Source organism: Acanthochromis polyacanthus, chromosome 15 (genome assembly GCF_021347895.1).
Source record: "Acanthochromis polyacanthus isolate Apoly-LR-REF ecotype Palm Island chromosome 15, KAUST_Apoly_ChrSc, whole genome shotgun sequence".
In the NCBI taxonomy this organism is placed as follows: Eukaryota; Metazoa; Chordata; class Actinopteri; family Pomacentridae; genus Acanthochromis; species Acanthochromis polyacanthus.
This window is the reverse complement of record NC_067127.1, coordinates 13397817-13420745: the sequence shown is the minus strand read 5'-3', so window position 1 is coordinate 13420745 and position 22929 is coordinate 13397817. Positions and strand designations below refer to the sequence as shown.

General features: G+C 38.9%; 1 protein-coding gene across 1 annotated transcript in view; it reads right to left on the bottom strand.

The window, feature by feature from the left end:
• Window positions 1-22929, bottom strand: part of adgrb3 (adhesion G protein-coupled receptor B3) — a 110816-nt gene that overhangs the window by 49128 nt on the left and 38759 nt on the right. The window contains 6 exon segments of the mRNA XM_051960114.1: window positions 2006-2107; window positions 2713-2877; window positions 4685-4849; window positions 5645-5809; window positions 11665-11826; window positions 14350-14460. Coding sequence (XP_051816074.1) covers window positions 2006-2107; window positions 2713-2877; window positions 4685-4849; window positions 5645-5809; window positions 11665-11826; window positions 14350-14460 — 870 coding nt within the window.

Sequence of the window (22929 nt, the reverse complement as noted above, 5' to 3'; positions counted from 1 at the left end):
CATTCTGTCATGTTGCCTTTGCTGATCAATATTTCATCTTTGTTTATCCTGCTCTCAGACTGTCCTCGAAGGAGGAGGAGGACTAACTGTGAGGTGTTGCTTTTTTGCATCTTTCTCAATGAGAGCTTGACCTTGATCTAATTACAGGGCAAAGGTTGGGAAGTGTTGTTTTCATTTATGGTTTCATAATGGGGGCTTTGTGAAACCCACTGACACTGGAACTGTGATTAATGGCTTTACAAATAAACTTGACCTGACCTGAACTATTGTCTATGTTGGTCTTTTTCCAGTGGTCAGTGCCAGCTTTCACAAGAGGGGATGCACTGTGCTTAAAGATGAAATATGTCTGCTAGTTGCTATTTTACCCTTTAATCATGACACCGTTTGGGCATTACTTTGTTCTCTGGCTGAGTAAAAACAACACCTTTTTATTATCATTGCTGCACATGCAGGTGTCCAGAGTCCTCTAACACTAACAATCACAAAGAATTTGGCTCTGATTTTAGAGTAATATGCCACACTATGCAAATCTAGTATACAGACATTAGAAATAGTGTGCGCATCTCTGGAAAATTCAGCTGCATATAAGAAAAGACAAGAGGGATGAATTAATATTTTAAGTCCAAGGTTCACAGAAACTCAAAAATGCTCAGTAAAGAAGAGTAAAGAGCCAATGTCTCACCCTGTCTAACTGACCTGAACCAGGCTCATTGATGTCAATGAAAGTCTTGATCAGCAAAGCTGTTAGATCACACAACATCACACAAAGGAATAACAGAGGCACACAGACACACAAGCCCTGCAAGCTGGAAACAGCTTTGTAGCTCCAAACTGTTATTAGCCATAAAACTAATGTCAAGCCGGAAAGCTAATGTCATGCTAGTAAATCTTACTCTGCGTAACTTTGCCGCAGGTAGGCCATCTGTGAATGACAGTGTGTTTGCTACTACATCTAGTTTGTCAGTTATCCATTTTATGGTCGTGGAAGAAATGTCATTCCAGACCACCGGACTGTTTTACATTTTACACCGTCTCACTGTGGAGAACCAACATGTAACTTTAGCATCCACCTGCCCGTCTTTGTCCTGTTGTCTGTCTGTTTGCAAACTGACCTTCAACAGGAACAAAAGCAACCTGTATCACAGCAGATTCATCAAAGGTTGCAGTCCTTTTTATCCTCTCCCTGCTTTCTCTCTCCTTCCTTGTCTTTTTGGGAGCAGACTGCTCATCTTGCCCTGTTACAGGACCTGCATCCTCTATTTTAATGCTCCTCTCTCCGTGCACATATTAAAGCTTCTGCCTAATGTCTAAAAACAGACCTCGGTGTGCTTTTCTTTAACAATGCTCTCAAAATCACAGTTACCATTTTTCACATCCAAGTGCACAAGCTGTGTACGGAAGGGTGCAGCCATAAATTACATCAATGTTCGTGGAAATGGAATGAACGGATATGTGCTTTCTTCACGGATGAAGAAACACAATTCTGGCTCAAAATATAGTTTTATCATCATGATGTTTTGCTGATTTTATACACTATGCAAAGATCACTCAGGCAGCCTGCAAAACACAATGCTTGTTGTATAACTTGTATATTTAAGGACAGGCTACAGCAGTGGCAGAAATCTGGCATAATTCCTCAAAAAGCAGAATGGCAGTATCATTCAAACACTCAAACTGTGACACTAATGCAAAACTGCAGGTTGATTCTGCCACTGCAGTGTAGAATGTGACAATTGCAGTGTGATTCAAACGACCTTTCCTTGAATGTAAGCCAAATTTAGGTCAATCAATCATGCTGGTGCATAGTCTAGAAAAAGGTAAAATCCACATCATGTTATTTATTGGACCACTACTAATTTAAGTTAGACGGATCACTTTTTCCCCCTATGATTTTATTAATTTAAATTAAGAAGGCATGTCGAAATTCATCTACAGAGCTTCATCTATTGAAAATTAATCAGTGATAACAGAAAAAGAATTAAAAATAAAATGCTCTTGTCCTTACCTGTGGCATTAGGCGGGCATCTATTAAAGGCGAGTTCTCCTGAAGGGGTCCGTCTCCACACCATTGACACTGCATAGTCCTCGGGACAAATCTCATATGGTGCTGAGGAGCAAAGTGATACAAACGTTGCAAAAATCAATGCAAAGAGCTTTTTTTTTTTTGCATTTCCAATGTGATGCAACAGTTTCTCCATATTAAACAGAAGAAGGTATGGAAATATAGGAGATCAAAGCTGTATAGTGTCAGTGAGTATGTCATTTAAACTGAAGCTTGTTCTGAAGTCACAGCTTTTGTGAGTGTAGGTGCTACATGATAATAAAAGCAGGAGAAGGTTTTAATGTGTTTTTGTGGAATGCTACTTTCTTTACTATAGAAGAGAGAAGTATTAAGTGACCTTATGTTTAAGACTCCACTTCATAAAGAGATTTTTTTTTAAATTTAAAAATGAATCACACAATAAGCGGTAAAGATACCAGCGATTCTCAGAATATCAGCCACCAGGATTTCAATTTTTTAATTTACTGGACCATATTCATACTCAGACACCCGCCTTCCCCTTATCTGCATCTCCTCTCCACATTCTGTTTTAACTGATCTTCTGTAACGAGATAAGTCATTCACTCTGCAGAGATCATTATCTCTCCCCCACTTTCATTCAGCTTCTCTGTGCCCGCTAAGGCTTAAGGTGTGATTATCCTCAGTCTCACCTGGACAGCGTTGGTCGCTGCACTTTCGAACTTCTTCTCCGTTTCCTTCGCACTGCTGCCCAGTCTGCGCTGCTCCCTGACACACCCGGGCTCGTCTCTGCCATCCGCCATCACAGGACTTAGAGCAGCCGCTCCACGGACCCCAAGGATTCCACTGGCCATTAGCTAAAACAGAATCATTCTCGGTTAGACACAGATATTCTCAGAGGAATAACATTTGCCAAAAGATAACACAATATAAGCCAAAATGATACATCACTATATCCAGTGGTTTAATCTTATGTCATTCAAGCTCCTAATCAGTGTGTGATATCTAAAACATGAGCTGTGATCACATGTATTTCCTTTGATATCATTGCATTTAGTTTGTAGATGCAGTTTGATGGTAATATCCCCAAAATGAACAAGGTTTCTTTGAATAATCAGGAGTGTGTATTTTATGGCTAAAGAAGTTGCTCTGAGAGTGGTGATTTGTCGTATCACTCTGCCAATATTAAAACACATTTATGCTGAAGTTTCCGAAAACCAGCAGCATGTTTTATGTCCTTGTAATGAACACTGTTAAACCGTGCATTAGACAAAAAAACAGATGCTCCCCTTCAGCGGTGTAGTAAATCACATGCCCTTGTCTGAACAGAAAGGTACAACACCCTGTGAGCAGGAAACACTCTCTACTCTGGTTTTAACCTCCACTTACCCCCTCCCTCACATATATGGGCATATTTCATGTCCTACAACTAACCTCTGTCAGGATTGCTTCAAAAGAAAAACAGAAACTATCATGACCTGTTGGTTAAAACTATCCATGAGACATTGATCAAATCCCAGTAGATACTGATGCCTCTGCCCGCAGCATGGTTGCTGATTCCTCAGACAGATGCATGCTCATGTGTTTGAAAGAGCTCATTGTTCCAGCAGTCCTCGAGAAATTCTTTCAATTTTAAAAATCATGACATTGATTCAGAATCATGTGCAGGCCTTTATTGTAGTTATTAGGCAACTCTGTTGCATTATTTTAAATAATATCTGTTGCTTTCTGGTGCATTCAATTACTCAAATATATATTTGACTAATTCTGAAAAACATCCTGGTTTTGCCTTGAACTCTTTGCCAAGGCAACGCTTCCAGCAGTTATTGTGCTGACTTGTTAAATGACGGTTTAGACTGTGCTGTTTTACTAATGTTTGATCTCTCACCTTGGAAACAAATAAGAATTGCTAAACAGGTAGGGCTTCATTAAATGAATAAATTCTCTAATGTATCCTCTCGCTGTGAGACAAACAACAGCAGCTTCTTCATTATCATGAGCAGAAATTAAAAGTACGCATTTAAAAGTATCCGTCGCTATTTTAAGGAATCAACGGACCATAAGGTTGGCTGAGTGGTTACACAATGTTTGGGCTGACTCTCAGAAATAGAGAGGAAAAACATGTGCCACACACATACCAGTGAAACGCACAATAAAAACCTAGCTGTTTTACGCTGCTGCAGTGAAAATTGCATCAGGAGATTATGAGAGTGCTCAGACCCTTCACATGATCAGACAATTCAAAGCCCGATCGAGACCACTAAGCTGACATCTTTGAGCCTCTAATACATCCATGACGTTGACAGACAGTTTCGGCAGCTAAACCTGAATTATGTGAAAGGCATACAGTATATCTAACTGGATTTTTAAAATCCAATTGATAGAGCATGGTCTTAAACGTTATTCTTGATTCTTACAACACAGATTCTTGCTGTAGGGCTTTTCAATACAGAACAGACAGACTAACAGCTCACTAAAATCACGCTCAACATTCAATCAGATGTTGGTACTAATGGTCATGGTACTTATGATTGCAAGAATGATGATGGCAAAATGGGACAGGCTGTTTTCTTTTTCTTTTTGTCTCTCTTTTCTCCGTTTTAAATCATGATTTTGAATTTAGACATCGAAGTGGATATAGAATTAAGAGGCTCAGGATTTTACCTGTGCAGTCAGGATTATGGCACTCTCTGCTTTCTGCCCAGTGACCGCGACACTCAGATCCCCCATGGGCGGCTGCTGAGCACTGCCTGGTCCTCTGCTGAGTGCCATTGGCACAGGTCACTGAGCAATCGCTCCAAGAGCTCCACTCCTGCCACTGTCCGTCCACTGAGGCACCAACCACAACCCAACAAACATGTCCCAAGTGAAGGGAAAAAGAGGGCAGACAGAAATGGGAGGAGATATTCAGATCACTATTCTCTCTCAAATTGAAAGCCAATAAAACAGATATTAAATGGAAAGCAAAATATGACATGGCTACTTGTTGGTTTTGGAAAACTATGCTGCAGCTGGCTTTGTTTATTTCAGCGGGCTAGAATTTCTCCAAAACAGCCAAGGGCAAAAGAAGAATAAGACATAGAAACTCATTTGGCAGTGTATTTTCATATTAGGATTTATATTGTTAAAATGTCAAAAGCACCAACTGCAGAAGCTATTTGTTAGCTGCCTCTCTGTCTGGGCAGAGGGAAAGCATCTGGATTTGAGTGGTTTTTCACTGAGTCTGTACCCAGAGCAAAGCTAACATTTACTGTGTGGAAAAAGTCATCATCACTAATCTGCTTACCATTCACAGGCAATTGCGGGTAAGTGATTTTGATGTCAGTATTACAGTATTCACTCTCAACAGGGTTTCCTAAACCACATTATGGTGGAAGCACAATTACTTAAAATGCACTACAAAGCCTGTGTTCATCCCTGTTTTATTTTTTTTTACTTACCTTTGCGGTATTGCATTGATTGATAATTGTATAGCTAGTCTATAGTGCTACCATTCTGAGAAATTAAGCTTTTTGAAGAGACTTCATTTGGGATGTTCACCACTACACTCCTCTCATCTACATGTGTTCAGGGTTAACGTTGACAAAACTATTTTAATAGGTTCAGACAGCAGACAGATGATACCTGGGCATAGGGCTATGTTGCAAAGCTTAGTCTGGGTCTCAGGTCCATCACAGGCCCTGCCTCCATGCTGGGGAGGAGCACACATCCTAGTCCTAGTGCGGTGACCTCGGCCACATGTGAATGAGCACAGGCTCCACGGTGACCACTCCTCCCATACACCGTGTACTGCGGGCACAGAAAAGGCGTCAGGCCTAATCAATGTCTCTGTCTCTGTTATAGCACAAACAGACCCCTCACAAACTGCATGGAGCCATAAATGGAATAAAATCAATCAAAAATAATTAGCAACAAGTGAAACACTGAGCACACAGACAATTGTGGGGGCTTCACTAAGTCTCCGCCATGAGCTGTCTGTCTCCTCTGGCCATGAACAATGCTTCATACAGCAGCAAAGATAAAGAATACAATAAAAATGTCAATCGTTCCCATGGCAGTTTCAACACAGAATAACAGCAATAAGAGTCTCGATTCTCTAGCCTTAGGTTCAGGTGAGGAGCAGCAGTTCTGTACAATGTTACAGTTTGTTAAGCCTTCTTGCTTGACTGGGAATCTAATAGCAGTGGACCTTCAGGCTAATGTGGGGCGACAATCGTGCTGGAAATCTGTCATTGCACTAACATACTAATCATGGCTGTACACAAATCAGACAGCCCATAACATTGTTCCAGACCTCTGAGTAACTGGCAACATTTTACATTTAGCCGAGTGATCACTAATGAATGAATTTAGTCATTCAGACTAAATAGAAGGCTAGACAGCCTAAAACCAAAAGGAAATTCATTAGAAAAGATGTTCAGATGGTGTTTTCTCATCAGTTGCATATAGCTGCGTAATTAATGTTAAAATGTTTCAAAGGATAGTCATTTTCTCTTAATTAAAGTAATTCTAAATCTGTGGCATGGTGTTAATTTTAGACACTTGGGATATACTGATACTACCACTGTTTAATTTAATGCATCAAGATCTAAATTAGTAAGATACATTAAAAGCAACAACATTGATTTACTCCATTTCCAAACTATTGATGGAAATGGAGCACAAATCTACAATCGTCAATTTAAAGATTCATTTTGTGAGACTTTGATTTTCGAATCACTCCTTGCACTTTTTCTCCTTTATATTACTGCAGATAATTTCCCGCCACATTTATTGCAAAAACAAAATAGATTTCAATATCATATCTATGCTGTTTTTTCCCCTCCTCCTTATTATATTTCACACATTTTGAAATAAATGCTTTCTAAACATCACAGAGCATTCCCTCCTAGAAGTCCATTTTTCAAACTATCATTCTTTTATGCTTTCTTTTTCTATTTAATTGCAAAATAAAAATCGCTGGTAAAATCATTCCTCTTGCAATCTTGGTTTGTGTGGAAGCTTTACTCTGTTCTGGTTGACAGACGGTGAGTCTTCACAGAACTGCAGAGAGTATTTGCTATCGGCTCAAAGTTTTATTTTGGAGGGTTAAATATTTAAATCAGAGAGGCAGACAGAGGTTGGACAGCTGTCATGTCTTGCCGCTTAGAGTACATCTAAATGTAGACAGATTTTAAACAATGAAAACACTTCTTCAAAATGTTTAATCCTGATATTATTTTCTGAAGCTACTGGTGGATTCTTAATTTCTGCAGAAAAGTGCATTTGCTGATAGAATTAAGACCCAAAATGAACTTTAAGGGGATGGAAATTGTATAAAACCCAATACACTGGAATTAATGTTTAGCAACAGAAATATGTGTCTACTAGAGATTTGTGACATGCGCAAAATACATTATACCTGCAAAATCCTTCTTTTCTAATGAGCTATGATGGCACACAGGGTGCTGCAATAGGATTAACAGCTTGCTGTTGGTGTGGCTGTGCATATACATTTTTAGGCATCTGAAGACATTTTCCGGTGTTTCAGCACTAAGGCACAAAATAAAAGGCAAAATTTTATTTTCGAGGAAATGAGGTTTTAGAAATGTGCGTCTACTTTGTCTACAGGGAACAGACGATTCCTCCACACAAGGGGTCACTATCCACAGCTTGCGCAGAGGCTATAAGTTCCTGCGGTACAATATTTGGATCTCAGGATCAGTTGTAGACTAGTTGGATCTTGGGATCAAGCCGCTGGTCCGCCATGAGGCAAGCTACCGTCTGTCCCAGCCTCTGCCTCTAGGCGTTGCTTTGATGCTCTTAGCTAAGTGTCCCGTGGTAGCTGAAGCATTTACTTTGAAATTTTGGAGTTCAAAGCAGGCAGTCGCCACAGCTAGCAATGATGGAATAGGATTCTGCTTCTTTGTGTGTGTTTTTTTCTGAACTGTGGCCATGAATTACAGGGACGGCCATGAGCCATCGTATTGCGCGACTAGAGGTGAAATTCTTGGACAAGCACAAGATGGTGGACAAAATAACTGCCTTTGCCAAAAATGTTTTCATTAATTTGTGGTGAACTGGGAGTCGATTGGCTTTCTCATAGCTTTCCAGTGAGGTTTCACCTTTTTAACTTGTTAGCTTGTCTCTTGTGCTCATTGTGATAAACATGTAGTGTTTATAATGTGGTTGCAGAGCGCTATCTCCTTTAAAAATCGTACTCACAAGCAACTCAATGCAGTGGGTTTGCTTCCTATGTACAGTGGCTCAAATTGGGTCTATAGTTCTTATGCTGCGGGTTCAAAGGTCTTTTGTTAAAGACAAATCAATTTGCCAGTGTACTAATCAAGTTATTTTAGTGGCACAGACAAAATTAGATTTTACATTCATATAATAGCAGAAAACATCTGTGCTTATTTGTTATATTATCAAGTCTTATTATTTATATATTGGCTAATAAGAAACCACAGAACCTTTCCCAGTATGTATTTATTCTTTTATTTGTCTTTAATTGGCATTTATTATTACTGTCATGTTTTGGCATGGTTGTTAATTTTACCTTTTGTTCTAAAAGCATGTTTTTCGTTAGTATTAATTAAACAAGGTTGTCAGTCATGTAATATTTTATACTAAGCCTGGTTCCTTCTGTTTTCTTCTCTTTTATTTGCATGCTGCTAATTCTAATTGCCATTTTTTTTCTCCATCATAGCTGCTGCTGTTAATACGAAACACATCACCTGCAGCATACCAGCCAAACGTACAAATTAGCTTATTTATTATAGGTGTTTAGGTACTACTAAGGGATAGACAGTAACTAGTTGGATAAAAGCTTTCATTTGTTTGAGGCCAATTAATATTTGCACATAATATTAATTGCCAATATTCCTTCCTGCATAAATAAATAAAATGCTTTGAGTTCTATGCAAAACTTAAAAGATAAGACTATAACCAGCAAATTAACTATTAGACACGGTGTAAAGTAGCTACTTCTTCTATGTACGTGACTTGACTGTCATCCAAATATCATTCGTGCATGCAACAATTTAAAAACAGACACAAGAGGCACAACTTTCCCCTTGGGTGATACATTACTCCATTGCAGTAAAGAAAGCTAGCGCAGGTTATTCTGAAAGAAGTCTGCTGGTACACCATTCTGTTGAGTTTATGGCTGACAGGGTCGGCACCGGGAAGCTGTGCATGTGTTTTGTTGTTTGCATTGCTTTTCCAGCTAGAGCCGAGAAATCACGAAAGCTAGCCGTGCTCATTGAAATTCAGGAACAGGATAACCCAAGATACTCCAGATCAGAAGTGCGACTGTTTGGTAGATTGTTTATGACAGTTTGGATGGCACCAAACCCCACCCCAACCCCACCAAACCTCGCGCTGTGAGATGTCTATTGTGTCGTGAGACATATCAAATATTAATAGAAATAAAGGTAAAGTAGGGAACCTATTTTGACAGTTTAGCACCCTTTGACAAACCTTAAACATGTCTGCCATATCTGTTTGTTTTCCTGATTTTACCTGTATTAGCTAAGCATTATTTAAAATAGGGAAAAGTGTTATGCTGATAAATTGAGAGTTAATATTCAGGTCAAGTCAATGCTAAGTGGCCTCTACTTCCATAATTCTGTCCTACGGTATAAGAACTTCTTGTATTTGCAGTGAATATGAGCCCTGTATCCTGTAGAGTTTATCAGAATTCCTATTGACTGGAATATTTTACTTCTACAGATTAAAGCCACTAAAATTCAAAGGGAAAAAAAAAGCCTTGGGTTCTCTTGGTCGGGTTGTAAAAGGGACGCGCCATTCAAAGAATTTTTCATAAAGCGGAGATGTAGCTGTATTTTGGCAGACGCATTGTGTTGGGTAAAGCATCACAACTTGTATGGAGGCCCAGGATTTCTAACAGAATGCTTGATCTCAGCTTGAAGCGCCAAAAACATTGTTCACAGATGATGTTGCTGTTTTCAGTGATGGTGACTATAAGGTGAGATTCCTTTCAGATTGGAACTGATGTGTCTTTAGGCATATTGTATTTTAGAGGTATCTTTCTGCCTCGCCGTGCTACAGACAGTGTGAAGAAAGCGAATCGATCTGTCTGCCTTACAGAATATTAGATACATACCCTGTGTTTCATGCGGCACCATGCCAGGCTGGATTTGTTTGTACCAGTTTGCTTTGCTACTGTAACTAACTCAGGTTAGTGCTATATCAGCTGTATTGAAAATCTAGTTCTATGATTCCAGTGCTGGATTTTTAATATAAGTATAGAGGGGGGAAAAAAACCCTCGTCTTTCAGATCTTACAGGCAATGCAATTTAACAACACTGCAGGACTAGAGTACATGTGATACGGCTTAACTAAAAACCCATGAAACAATTCAGTGAATTAGAAATTAAGAAGACTCTCACTTAACTCTGGCTCTTTTATTTTCTCTAAAAATGAAAAGTTCTGGAGCAGCCTTGTGAGTAAAGCCAAAATTGCTTTAGAGTTTTCCCTGAGTGTCATGGCCCAGTTATTTGCTGATAAGGTTTTCTGCATTAATATGTGAATGAAAGTTCCACTGTAAGCCAGGAGCACACGCCTACCATCTACAAGTCATGAGATATATCAATAATAATAGATTCACATAGACAGTTGTGAAAGTTTACGACCTAAATTAATAATTCTTGCTTATGTGAATAAAGGAATACACCTGAAACTAAGCTTTGGAGTTTATTTCCTTGAGGAATAGGAAGGTTATATGCTGTCTGGGCTACATACTAATGGCCATAGACAAGTCACGACTAGCAATTACGCAACTGCTCTTTTGAAAGTACTGATTCTCTTCCTTGCTCTCAGTGTCCACACATAGTAAGAGAATCACCCTTCTGAAAACTACCAACTTCCCACTTACACCTGCTGCTAAAAATGAAGTGTTTCACATCACAGATCAGACTGTCAGAGGGTGCAGCTCGCCCTGTTTTTGATCAGCCATAATTACTTACAAGTTTGTGATGCAGAAGCACTACACTTATCAGCGCCATCAAATATCTTGACTAAACATGAGCGCAGAATCTCAATACTAAATCAACATATCTGACTGTGTAAACAGTTCCAAAAATGGTTGATGGTAACTCGTGTCACAGTCTCTTACCAGATGCACACTGACAAACATTACCGCACTGCAATCCCCAGTCAGAAAAGCATCTGATGCTGATACCTGACTACCAGTGACTCATCTGCCATGCCATCATGGGTTGAGGGAGAAATGCCTTACAGTGTGTTTGAAGGAACGCTGGCAAGCTATTTTAAAATGCGCACTTGACCTTCAAGGAAATGAAGCCGACGATATATCAGTATCTATCGCTCCCCAAGCTTCATGCAGATCCACATGTCAATAAACCATTTCAATGCTGATGAATTGCCTTACAGTTATATGAAATGGAAAACACAAAAGTGATAATGAAGAAATAAATTTTAAAAAAACAACATTCACAAAATAACATCAATGAAAGAAAACATTAGATTCATTGTAATAACTGCAAAAAAAAGGTAAATACATTCTGAAATAGACACATTCAATTTTTTTTTTTTTTGTTAAAACAGAACAACACATTTCCTCCCATAGAAACAACAAAGGAGCAAAACATTAATATTCAAGAATCTGCGGCTAACACTACCTGGACAAGGGGCAGTGTTATTGCAAACCCTTGATTCTCTTAAAGGGCCGCTGCAGTGTGTTCCGTATGGTGAGACACATGTTCTTGTTCGCACCTGCGACCCTTGACCGCATGTTACAGAGCATGAGCTCCACTGGGACCACTCCTCTGCACCTGATTCACCTGTGTGGGAGAAGGGTGACACTAGTTAAATGCAGCAAAATGGTCCTGGGGCACGGCTTACGGGGCAGGGTGGGGCAAGGTGGGCAGGGTTCAGCAACATGGGGAGGGGCCAACATGAGTCACGTTGGGGTGAGGTGGGATCCTAGAAGTTTACAAGAACACTGTCGTATAATTTATACCGCCTTCATGTGATCTTTGATAAATATCAAATTGGCAGCTTCATTCGGATGAGCGATTTAATTTGCATGCAGCCACAAAAAGTGTTTCGTGGCTGCAATCATTGCGAGTAGTTGCGTTAACAACAACTGTTAGCGTGTAGGAGAGATGTATAAATTAATCAGCCATTTATCAACAGCAAAATTTAAATTTGTATTTATGCGAAGATCACAGAGAAGGCATAACAGTAGACATCACATCTAGCTGTTTCACTTCATTTAAAAAGAAAATTAAAAATTGAAAATAAAAATCAAACAATTCATGCATTTAAATGAAACCCAATAATGTGTTCAAACGAAGGGAGAAAATCACCACAAACAAACAAAATTGTTCATAAGAACATGGTGACATGCAAGAAGGACGACATCTGAGAAAAATAAAATGGAATTTAATGGGTGTTAGTTCAGAAAGAGGTCTTAGATGTGGATTCCCTTGCACTGCAGCCAACTATCCTGTTTCCTTGACAACACTGGAGCAATTTTAACGTTTTAGACAACGGCTTCAAATATGTGGGTTTTTTTTGTTTTGTTTTTCTTTTTAAAATCTATCGTAACCTGTGAACTTTGAGGTGGAAGAAAATAATAAAGTAAGCTCATTTTATTCAGCAGATCACAGCCATTTAAAAAAATATATGTGACTACGGCTCAAAGCAAGAAAGGATACGTAATGAGTAGTTTTAAAGATACAGAATGGGAATTAATTCTGTTTCTGTGGTCCAGGCCATTGAGACTGTATTAAGGTTTCTGCATGCAGACTTATTGTCATTAAATAATCATATATGACATTTGGTAGCAGGACCATAATTGTTATCTTCATCTTAAAACGCCTTTTGAGTTAAGGCAAAAGATAAATGAGAAGAAACTGCATTGAGTCTTCCACTCTCAAAGGTCCAAACAGTCCCAAAAAGCCGTGAAATGCTAAATAAAGTTGTATATTACGATGAGGCAGTGGGGTGATTTCCAAAGCCACGGGAGCCTAGATGAAGAAAGATAAATTATTTGGTGACGAGTGAGTGGACAGTCAAATTCCTGCATGAGAGTAGTCACCGATGCTGATGCTGGATTGTGTTAAGCCCTCAGGTGAAATATTCTTTGTGGCTTTATGTATTAGCGAAGTAATCTAATACAAAGAGGAACAGTCTCAATTGCAGCTCTGAATACATTTATGTCATTGGTAGTCATCGAATCATATCAGAATTTTGTATGCTTTAAGGTAGTTTCTCAGCATGTAGTAAGAAGGACGCGTAGATTCAGCCAAATAGGGATCTGAACGCTGCCCTTAATTTTGTAGGTCATAAAATAGACTGAAAGGTGGATCAATTTGTTAAATGAGGCAGTACAGGGAGAGTAAATTGTGTGAGAATGAGAAACAGAAAAGCACAGCGATGCGACTCGACAGGGAAACAACATACCTACAGCGTGAGTAAAATGGAAAGGTGTTAATGAGTATATGTTAGTACCAGTATGTATGTATCGTGTGTCATAAATTAAAATGGTAATGAAAGGAAAGGAGTTTGTTTTTCTGAACAATGACAGCAATTTAAATGGAACAACACATGAAAAAACATAAAACATTTCCCAAAACTCAAAATAAAGAATTAAAGAAAAAATCTCAGTAGCAGCTAGATCTAAACCCACCCACTGAAAAAAAAAGTATTTTCTAGATAGAATAAAGCAAAGAACAACTAAAAAAAAACAACAAATAAATAATGAAAGCAAAAATAAACATAGTGTTTGAATTTACCTCCACTTGTTCTGATTTTAGTCAAAAGGTGGTAGGTCATGAAAGTCATTCTGAATTTAGATCATTTCAGTTTTTTAATTTATTGGATGCTACACTTGATTAAGTCACATAGCTTCATTTTATCTCTAAGGGCAACATCTATCAGTTCAACTTTTGCCAAGTATGTGTTTCATATTTGGCTGAAGGGGTGGGTTTTCCATCGAATGACATTTAATTTATCACGCCTTGGAGGAAATGATTAACTACATCAGGGCCTTAGTTTTAAACTGCTGTTTAATTAATGTTCTACGAATATACTGTATGAGTAATCCACTTGCCAACTCACTATGTGACAATAAAACAAACAGACCCACAAAACCCAATTATGTTCTATATTCAAAGTAAATACTCATAGAGAAATGGGAAATTTATCTTCCTTGTTCATATGTAAGCAATAGAGAATGAGTAGGAAAAATAATAATGCAAAACATTTCCACTTAAAAGGTGCAGTACAAGAGAGAGCATGCATGATGAAATTAAGTTTAGTTAACAAAATAAAGTAAAGAAACATAACTATTGTATTACCAGTTTGTGCCATAAATTTAGCAGATTCAGCTTGCTCCTGCAGGGCCTTTGTGTCATGAACTGATCTTGGCCGCTGACTTTTTACTGTATGCTCTCCGATCATTCCATATTCTATGGGACAAAATAGAGGTTCATATGAAAGCTAGGCTTAAACATGATCTTCTGAGAACAAAAGCTTATTACATACTGTTTTCAGGATGTTTGAAGCAACTGCAGTACATGGCTAGAAACAAAGACCACACAAGTTTGTATTTAATTTGTCCTTTTTTTTTTTCCTCTATGGCATAGAACAATGCAACGAATTTATAAGGGTGAGTTGGAAGTATTAATTGAGCTTGAAAGCACAGCGTAGACACATAGCAAACATGCAGATAATCTCACATAGTGATTTTTTTTTTGTTCTTCTTTTAAGACTCTAACACTTCATCAGTCCAGCTCCCTCCCTCCCACCCTTCTGTACACCCCGAAAAGAAAAACAAAAATAAATGAAAGTAAAAATGTGTAAGCCATCAGAAAGCCACAGAGGAGGGGGTCATGGACATAACATGCTATTGATCCACGGTTTCCTCAACAGTTTGCAATCTTTGCGTGATTGTTTTTCTTTTCAATTTTTTTTTTCCATTGTTTGGTTTGCCAAGTCCAAAATATTGTACGACAAATGTATTCTGAGCTGTGTTCATTACAATGCATGCCCTCTTTGGTTCCCGCAAAGGAACAAAGAGGCAATGAATACAGTGTTCTGATGCCACACTGAGAAAAGTGATGCTAGAAAAATTGCATTTAGATAAGAATTTGCATCAGCTGTTTTAAGGAAATCCAACACACTGTGAGACAACATCCATATTTTACTCACTTAAATAGCTCATGCAAATGTTTTCTTTTGAACTCTCGTTTTAATTAAAAACTAGCATTACGTTTGGCAGTGTGGGCCTAATGAGGTGGTTTTATCATCTGCAAATAGGCAATACAGGTGATGCATCAACAACAGATTCACACATAACTTATGTTAGTACATTAGACAATGCAATGCATCAGCCATTGATAGGGATGTTTAAAACATCATTTCTAATATAGTTTGCAGCCTTAGTTATCTATGTTCCCCACAGCAAACTGAGATCCTAGAAAGGCTGACCTCCCTCACAGTGAGGCATATGGGGGGAAATCTACCGTCTCATCTGATCTGATCATAATACACAAAGTTAGAAATTTTGTGACTAATTATACGGTAAATCGCTGCACTACAGAAAAAAAAAAAGAGACAGTCGTCTGATCCACGCATCAGACGGCTGGCGTTAAGAAAATCATATCAACAAACATGTTCCATGATTGGATTAAGAAAAAATAAACAAATCAGGACAAAAAAGCGAGTTTTCAGCTCCAAACAACATCACTCCTCAGTATAGCATCAAGAAAACCGTGTTTGCATTAAAAATTTGAATATTAAGAGGGTATAAAGAGACTGAGGGAAAGCCGCCAGGTAGAAACAAAGATCGCAACCTTTTGATGCTGATTGGGATCTTCAGGGCCGTGACTGCACAAAGTAACGAGCTTCAGACGCTTGTTCAAAGGTCTCTCAGTCTGATTTGATTGTGCCCACATCTGTTTTGTTTTTGCTTTTTTTGCTGAAATTAAGCAGGAAGCACAGCGTGAATTCTGCGCCGGACAAAGACTGCGGAGGTACACTGATGGTTGGACAAACAGCAGGCAGTTTGTCTAATGTTCAGTCATGTATAGCTAACTGCTGTAGATTCTTTGACATGTTATCTCTTTACTTCATTTCATGCTCTACCCTATGGTGTCTTGAATCTGATTGAGTCCGCCTGAATGTCTGCTACTTTGCAGGAAATCATTCGGAAAAAGAAAAGCAGGGCAAACGGCTTTTTTAAATTAATTTATATAAATGATACTAAACACTAAAAGCTATAAGACCGCACACAGTTGCTCTCTCCTGCCAATTGGCTCAGTGGGACTGGATGGACAAAAATAATATATTTAAAATTATATGGCTTCTTTTACTGCCTTTACTGTTAAATAACATTAAATATTAACAATGCAGGAAAGGGCTGAGAATATGTATAAACTGTATACACCTTGCTGTGCTGTGTTCTACACCACTGCAGCAAAAGAAAAAGAAACTGGTCAGTTCCTGTTATATCAAGGACAAACTGTGCATGGTGCCAGAGGCTGCTACGTTGTATATTGTCATTTCTAAATACTAATCAGCAAGACTGGTTTCAGAAATAATTGATCTTAATCATACTTTTTCATAATTATTCGCCCCTGCAAAGCATTGATCAACTCGGCAGTCGTATTAGCACTACAGTCAATCACACCTAATTTCATCTCTCTCTCTGCAGCTCATGATGAACAATACAACAGAAGCATTGCAACATGTCATTAAGCGTGGTGTCAGGGAGATATTTAAATGGCAAACAGTTATTACAGAGCACGCACTGTATGAATCAAACTTCACACGTTTCTAAATGAAAGCGTTTCATCATCACGGATTCATCATTTCTTGACGACTGGTTGAGTAATTATTTCTGCATCAGTCTGGACAGGAAGTCATTACAAAAGCTCAACCTGTTGGTACACAAATGGGAACTGGCTGATTAAGTGTATAACACGTCTCTGTTTTAAAGTCTATGAAGCCGGAGTCTCTTTTGAAGCCACAAAGCCAAGATGTTAATCCTAACGCTGTGTTGCAGAGAGCCCGGGGTGGAATGAAAAAGAGCAGGATGTCAAAATATGACACCAGAAAAAGTACTGAGCAGTAAGGTATAATTGAACTACGAGGATCGTATTCAAGCCCTTGGCCATGTAATGGTAAACATGAGAGACAAACCGGAATTTTAATAACTGGAAGTGTAGGCTGTTGTCATTCGTCAAAGCAACCCAAAACAATGTGTCTCCACTGTGTTACAAGGTAGAAAGCACAGATGATGCATTTAGCATGTCATTACTTAGAAACACATCTCCGGTTTGAGACAGCGCAATTTTGAAGTTGTGGCCACTACTGGGAACTTTTAAACTGTCTGCTTCAAGGAAAATTAAGTTTTAAGATTTATGAGGTGGCTGTCTTTCAGTCAAGACTAAAGAGAATACTTATTATTGATATCCATCAGCCATCACTCTTCAACAACAAGTCAGAGACAATGTCATTCAGAGAAATCCATCACTGTTAGTTCTCTTTCTTTTTGTGCAATGACGGTTTCATTTGTTTTGCCTGCACGTGCCCCTGCAAAATCATGTGTGTTTTCGGGCTAAGAAGTAATAATTGCATTTTTACAGCCACTCTGGTGCCCTTTCAATTTAGCATGATTGACCAAATTGAGGAATAGTGGGGTTACTTTCCAGGAATACCCAATAGGTTGAGCAGGATTTGTGGAATACATTTGCTTAAAATAGGGAGCCCAATTGCTTCGATGACCTTGGTAGACCAAACGGCAATCGCCACATTTTCTTCCACAACAGACAACATTTTTTCACACAAGGTCAAAGCCGTGACAAATCATTTTTAAACACAGACCTCAATTAGTTAACGCACAATGTGTTTTGGTTTATAGTTGATAAATGAGAAGAGTAATAATTTGGGATTAAAACTTCACTTTTTAGCATGTGTCCACCAGATTGTGCAGATGCTGTTATGAAAAGACAGTCAATTTACAGTATTTCCAAAACAAAGTGATGTAAAGGCCCCCATTCACATAATAACCTGTCATCACAGTGGAATAAAACTGCTGATGAAGATACAATGAATACAGGGGCGGGATTACTGGTTAAATATATACTTGTACTTGCTGGATATTCTCTTTACCTCTTTCACATACTTATATTCAATCTACTATTAAACAGCAACCATCTACATTGTTCCCTTTGTGCAACATATTGCCCTTTAGATCAAACAGTATAAATATATTTTAGCATCTCTCTGAGACAATACAAGCAGGATTTCTCAGCAGATTATTTTTGTATACAGATGCACACAAACATGTCAATTTAAACCAACATGCCTGTCTTTGTGTTTGATAGCTTTAGCATTTATTGATGTTTCAGACATCCAAACAGGTTAACCAAGGTGGCTGATCTCTTTATTAATACCATGAAAGATGATTTTTTACTTTTATTACTTTAGAGGCATCTAATATATTGAAGGCTGTGACAAAAAGAGTCAAAACGTATCAGAAAGTGTGGTTACAAAATGCATACGAGCACTCACACACAAGTACAGTCTCTCATGTTTTATGTTTTTAAAGCTTCTAATTTGCTAAAGGAACAGGCAGAATTAGCACTCCATTCAGTAACACTTTGCTGCACCAAACCTGCAATTACTTCCAGTGGTTGCAAAAAAAAAGGTCTTTTAAAAGGTGCAAGCAAAGACTGCTTTCTGCCATCATGCTGTGCCATCAGTTTATAATGGCAGCCATTTTGCCTGCTTGCCAGGGATTATCAACAAATCAGGTGAGTAATAAAGAGGTGGGGAATGAGATTATGCTATTTTGAGCAAAAAAAAAATCCTTCTGTCAACTTTAAGAAGATGAAATGATTGGGTGGCCAGTCTCTTGAATAAGCCTCCTTTGTAAATTGATCTTACCGTGAGATACGTCTGGCCACTCTCAAAAGGAAAGAAAATAACTCTTTTCTTCCAATCAGCTTTGGTAGCTGATCTCCAGGGGTGCATCTCTTAGCAAAGCCAGCACTGCATGTAGAAGGAGAAACAGCCATGGCAGCTGTGGAGCAGCCCAAAAAAAAAAAAAAAAAAATCTTTGGCCAAAATGTAACAAAATGTCTGCTCAAATTACTGGCTATGCAGACACAACAGCCGAGTCACCACTGGGCTATAACTTCAGCTGATGATAATAAATGATGGTCGTAATGGAAATATAACAGGGCTCAGAATTTGAGGCAACAGTGTCCCTGTATGTGCTACAGCCCACACAGGCCTTCATCACAGTGTCAAAGGTGTGCAAACACGGATACCGCTGTACAGTATTTCCCCGCCTAAGCCAAACAATTTATGTGAGCCTGAGTTGGTGGCCTCAAAGCTTTTCCCATCACAGCTCACTGATGCTTTCAAGCTTAATTAGTGGCCATATTTACAAAGATATTCATGTTTGATTTAATTAATGTCCCACTACTAAGTACATGCAATACAGATTACAAACACGTAAAGACTTAGCACACAATCAAAGGGAGTGAAAGTTCCCTGGGCCTGTGACCTTTGTCATCACCGAGGCTTTGATCCACTGCATGCAGCGAATTTTAAGCTCAGACACCGACAGTGGTCATTCCAGCCGTAGTCCAGCGGTAGACATTTCACTTCCAGGTTCATCTTCACTGTGTGGGCACGTTTCATGTGTAATTTCATTGAAAGGCAGTAAAAGCCAGCCCCATGTCCAATGACTGATGTGTCTAACCTTGCATGAAATGAGCCTTTACTCAGAAGACCCTATGAGTAGCTTCTGTCAGGGGCGCTTCACTTACTGCCCTCCACGCATTCTTCCCTGACTGACTGATTGTCACAAATGCAGCTTTTAATGAGAGGCACTTCATTACCACTGCACTTTGGAAAGTGTAATTTCCCAAAAATAGACACAGCGGACCACACAGACCAGGAAGAGGAATACCTTCCTGACCCGGGCTCGTCTCTGATCCGTTAATCAACAGCTGAGCTCCTGAGGCTGACTAATTCTGGACAAATGCACTTATCTTTCTGAGTTGTCAGTCCATTGTTAGATAGATTGGACTTCTTTTTGAGCCATGAATTATCATGGAAATATATTTAAATGGATGCCAAACTATAAAAAATTTGAGCCTTTACTAAAGACAAGAACGACTCCATTTAAAAAGTGTTCACTCAGAAAAAATAATCACTTCTTCTGATAGATCCTCATTTTTTTTCTCGACAAAAAAGAAAAACAATACAACTACAATTAATAACGTGTACTAAAATAAAAAAGAGACAAAGTTATTACAAAAACACATTTCAGAGACAAGCAACACGAAAATCAGTCTTTATATGTAACAGAGGAATATTTTTTTTTTAAAAATACATGACATAAAAACATCAAATATACATTTACTCAAAGTACATATCTGTTACTAATTCAACATTTTAGAGGCAGGACAGAATTTGATTTTCTCAAAGTAATTATCAGCGTTTTAGACAAAACTGTGAAAGACTACTTTTGGGTGGAAACAAATAAGAAATATGATGATAATGACTGATATGATGATAATGACGTAATGAGGACACATCGGGTTTTTTTAGCTGATGAATACATTTCCGCAGCCAAACCGAATCTTAAATGGCAGTCCAAGCTTAGACGCAGTCTTAGAATTCCACTCCAGCACCCTCAATATATCTGCTTACTGCCATTACACAAACCCTTCACTAGTGGTGGGACCATATGCTTGAGCCAATGTAAAAAAAACTCAATTAGTCCTTCATTAAGAAAATGAGGGGGTTGCACGGAATCAGATACAAATTACGAATTGTCCTCTGAGACATACAATTATCCATCATATTCCTTCTGCCATCTGTTTGCTTCCTGTTGACTCTCCTAATGACTTAGATTGAAGCCAAATTAGAATTCTGTGCAACTGCCACTGCACCTCATTGAAAAGTCATGTGAACTCGCCGAAATCTGGAGCGAGTGTGGTGAGACGAGCGCTCGGAATGCAGTTTGGCTTAAGTAGAGAGGATATATTTTGTATTGCTGATGTGCAGGCAAATGAGCGGCTACTGGAGATTGCATTGATAATTTACAGCACAATGTTAAATCACAAGGTTATTGAGCAGTACCTCACAAAGCAACCTAGATGGAGCTCTGACGTTATCAAAGCACTGCATCAAGAAGCCCTGTTGCTGGGTGCCGTGAGCAGAACATTCCTCCTCTTTTTTCCATACACTTCAGGGAACAGGGCTTCAGCACTCTGTTTTCATATCATTTCAATTTATTCAAACATGTATACTGTCAAAAAGCTACACGGTTTAGATGCAGACTCCACAGTTTAAACATTAAATTATATTAAACTGCCACCACCAAGAATCACATAAAACGGATCATCCTCATTATAGTGGTTGTAAACAAATGGTTGCTCATCAGTCTCTGGAAATTAGACCTCATTTTGTTTCAAATAAGAGGGAGGGGGTAACATGAAAACAACACCAAATAAAGATGCTCATTCCCTGTTATTTATTCTGCTTTTTCTTTCTTTCTTTTTTTGTACAAAGATGCATCCGCTGCTTGATAATGTGAGCTATGTGTCGGGCTCTCAGTTCGGCTGCATGATGCTATCAGAAAATGGGTCTGCCTATGGAGCATTTTAAAGTGAAAGCAATGCCAAGATTGCAGCTTATAACTTGCAAAATCACCAGCCTTTTCAAAAGGCGACACTGCTGAACCACCCATGACTAAAAGTGGGGCTGCTGCAGGGACACAACTGAAAGGACTACTGTGCACTGACAGAAACAAGGATGGAAGCGGATTACTAATGAAACCATTTCCGAAAGACAAGGCAGGTTATATGAATAGTATAGAGACTAGACATTGTACACATTGTATGTTGAGATGCTCCTAAATCTGAGCATCTTGTCTCAAGCATTTAATTAAATATTCTCTTGAAAGTTTTGGCCAAATGTCTCAAAACGCATTTTCTATCATATTTTTTTTTTCCCCTTTCTTCAGCGGGACATGATCTTAATTGACTTTCTGTAATTATTGTTTTACTGTTTAATTAATAACAGAGATATGCTTTACTACAATGCTCCAGCTAAGGGGCACTGGAAAACTATGGTGGCAAGTCTTGGCATGGATATAGAAACACACAACCCCAGTAGATGACCTGGCAGTCGTACGCACTGCCAAGCTCAACGCCACCATGCCAAGCAATGCATCTGTCAAGTGAGAAACATGACACATTTTTTAGCACCTTTGTGACTGCAGCCAATTTTCAAAGAGCATACCTTGTCCTTTTCAGAGCCATTTTGCTTGGCATACCAAGTAGTGACCTTCGATTTAATAGAGTCATGGTTTGGCGTCCATGAAAATTCCTCGCTCTGAACGGAAAATGATACACCTAAGAAATTAAATGAGCAAAACACAATATGGACTCTGTAACCATGGAGGCAAATGTGGTCGGATGACCATATTTCGGAGCAAGATAAATCATTTCCAACAGCCCCTAATGAGACTTTCATAATTCATGCTGTCAGCTTTTCCACAGCACCAATCATGTCGGATCCTTTTGCAGTGGTAAAACCCACTGCTTCAGACTGCCACCCTGCATCTATCAGCACAGGGAACATTGTGTCATATGCAAGTTAGTCATGAGGAAGATGCCTGCAACATGCCCTGTCTTGGCTCATTGGCTAAGCTCATGTTAAACCAAATATGCTCTCCAAAATAATTACAAGGACACAGACGCGATGCTGAAATGTCCTCAGACAAGTCGGAGCACAACAGCAGTGCAATAGGATTTTCATTTAATGGATTCTGATGCCAAGTCTGGGAACACGAGAACCAACACAGTTATTACAAGTTTCTGAGCCACGCATGGCTGCACCGGATTGAAATG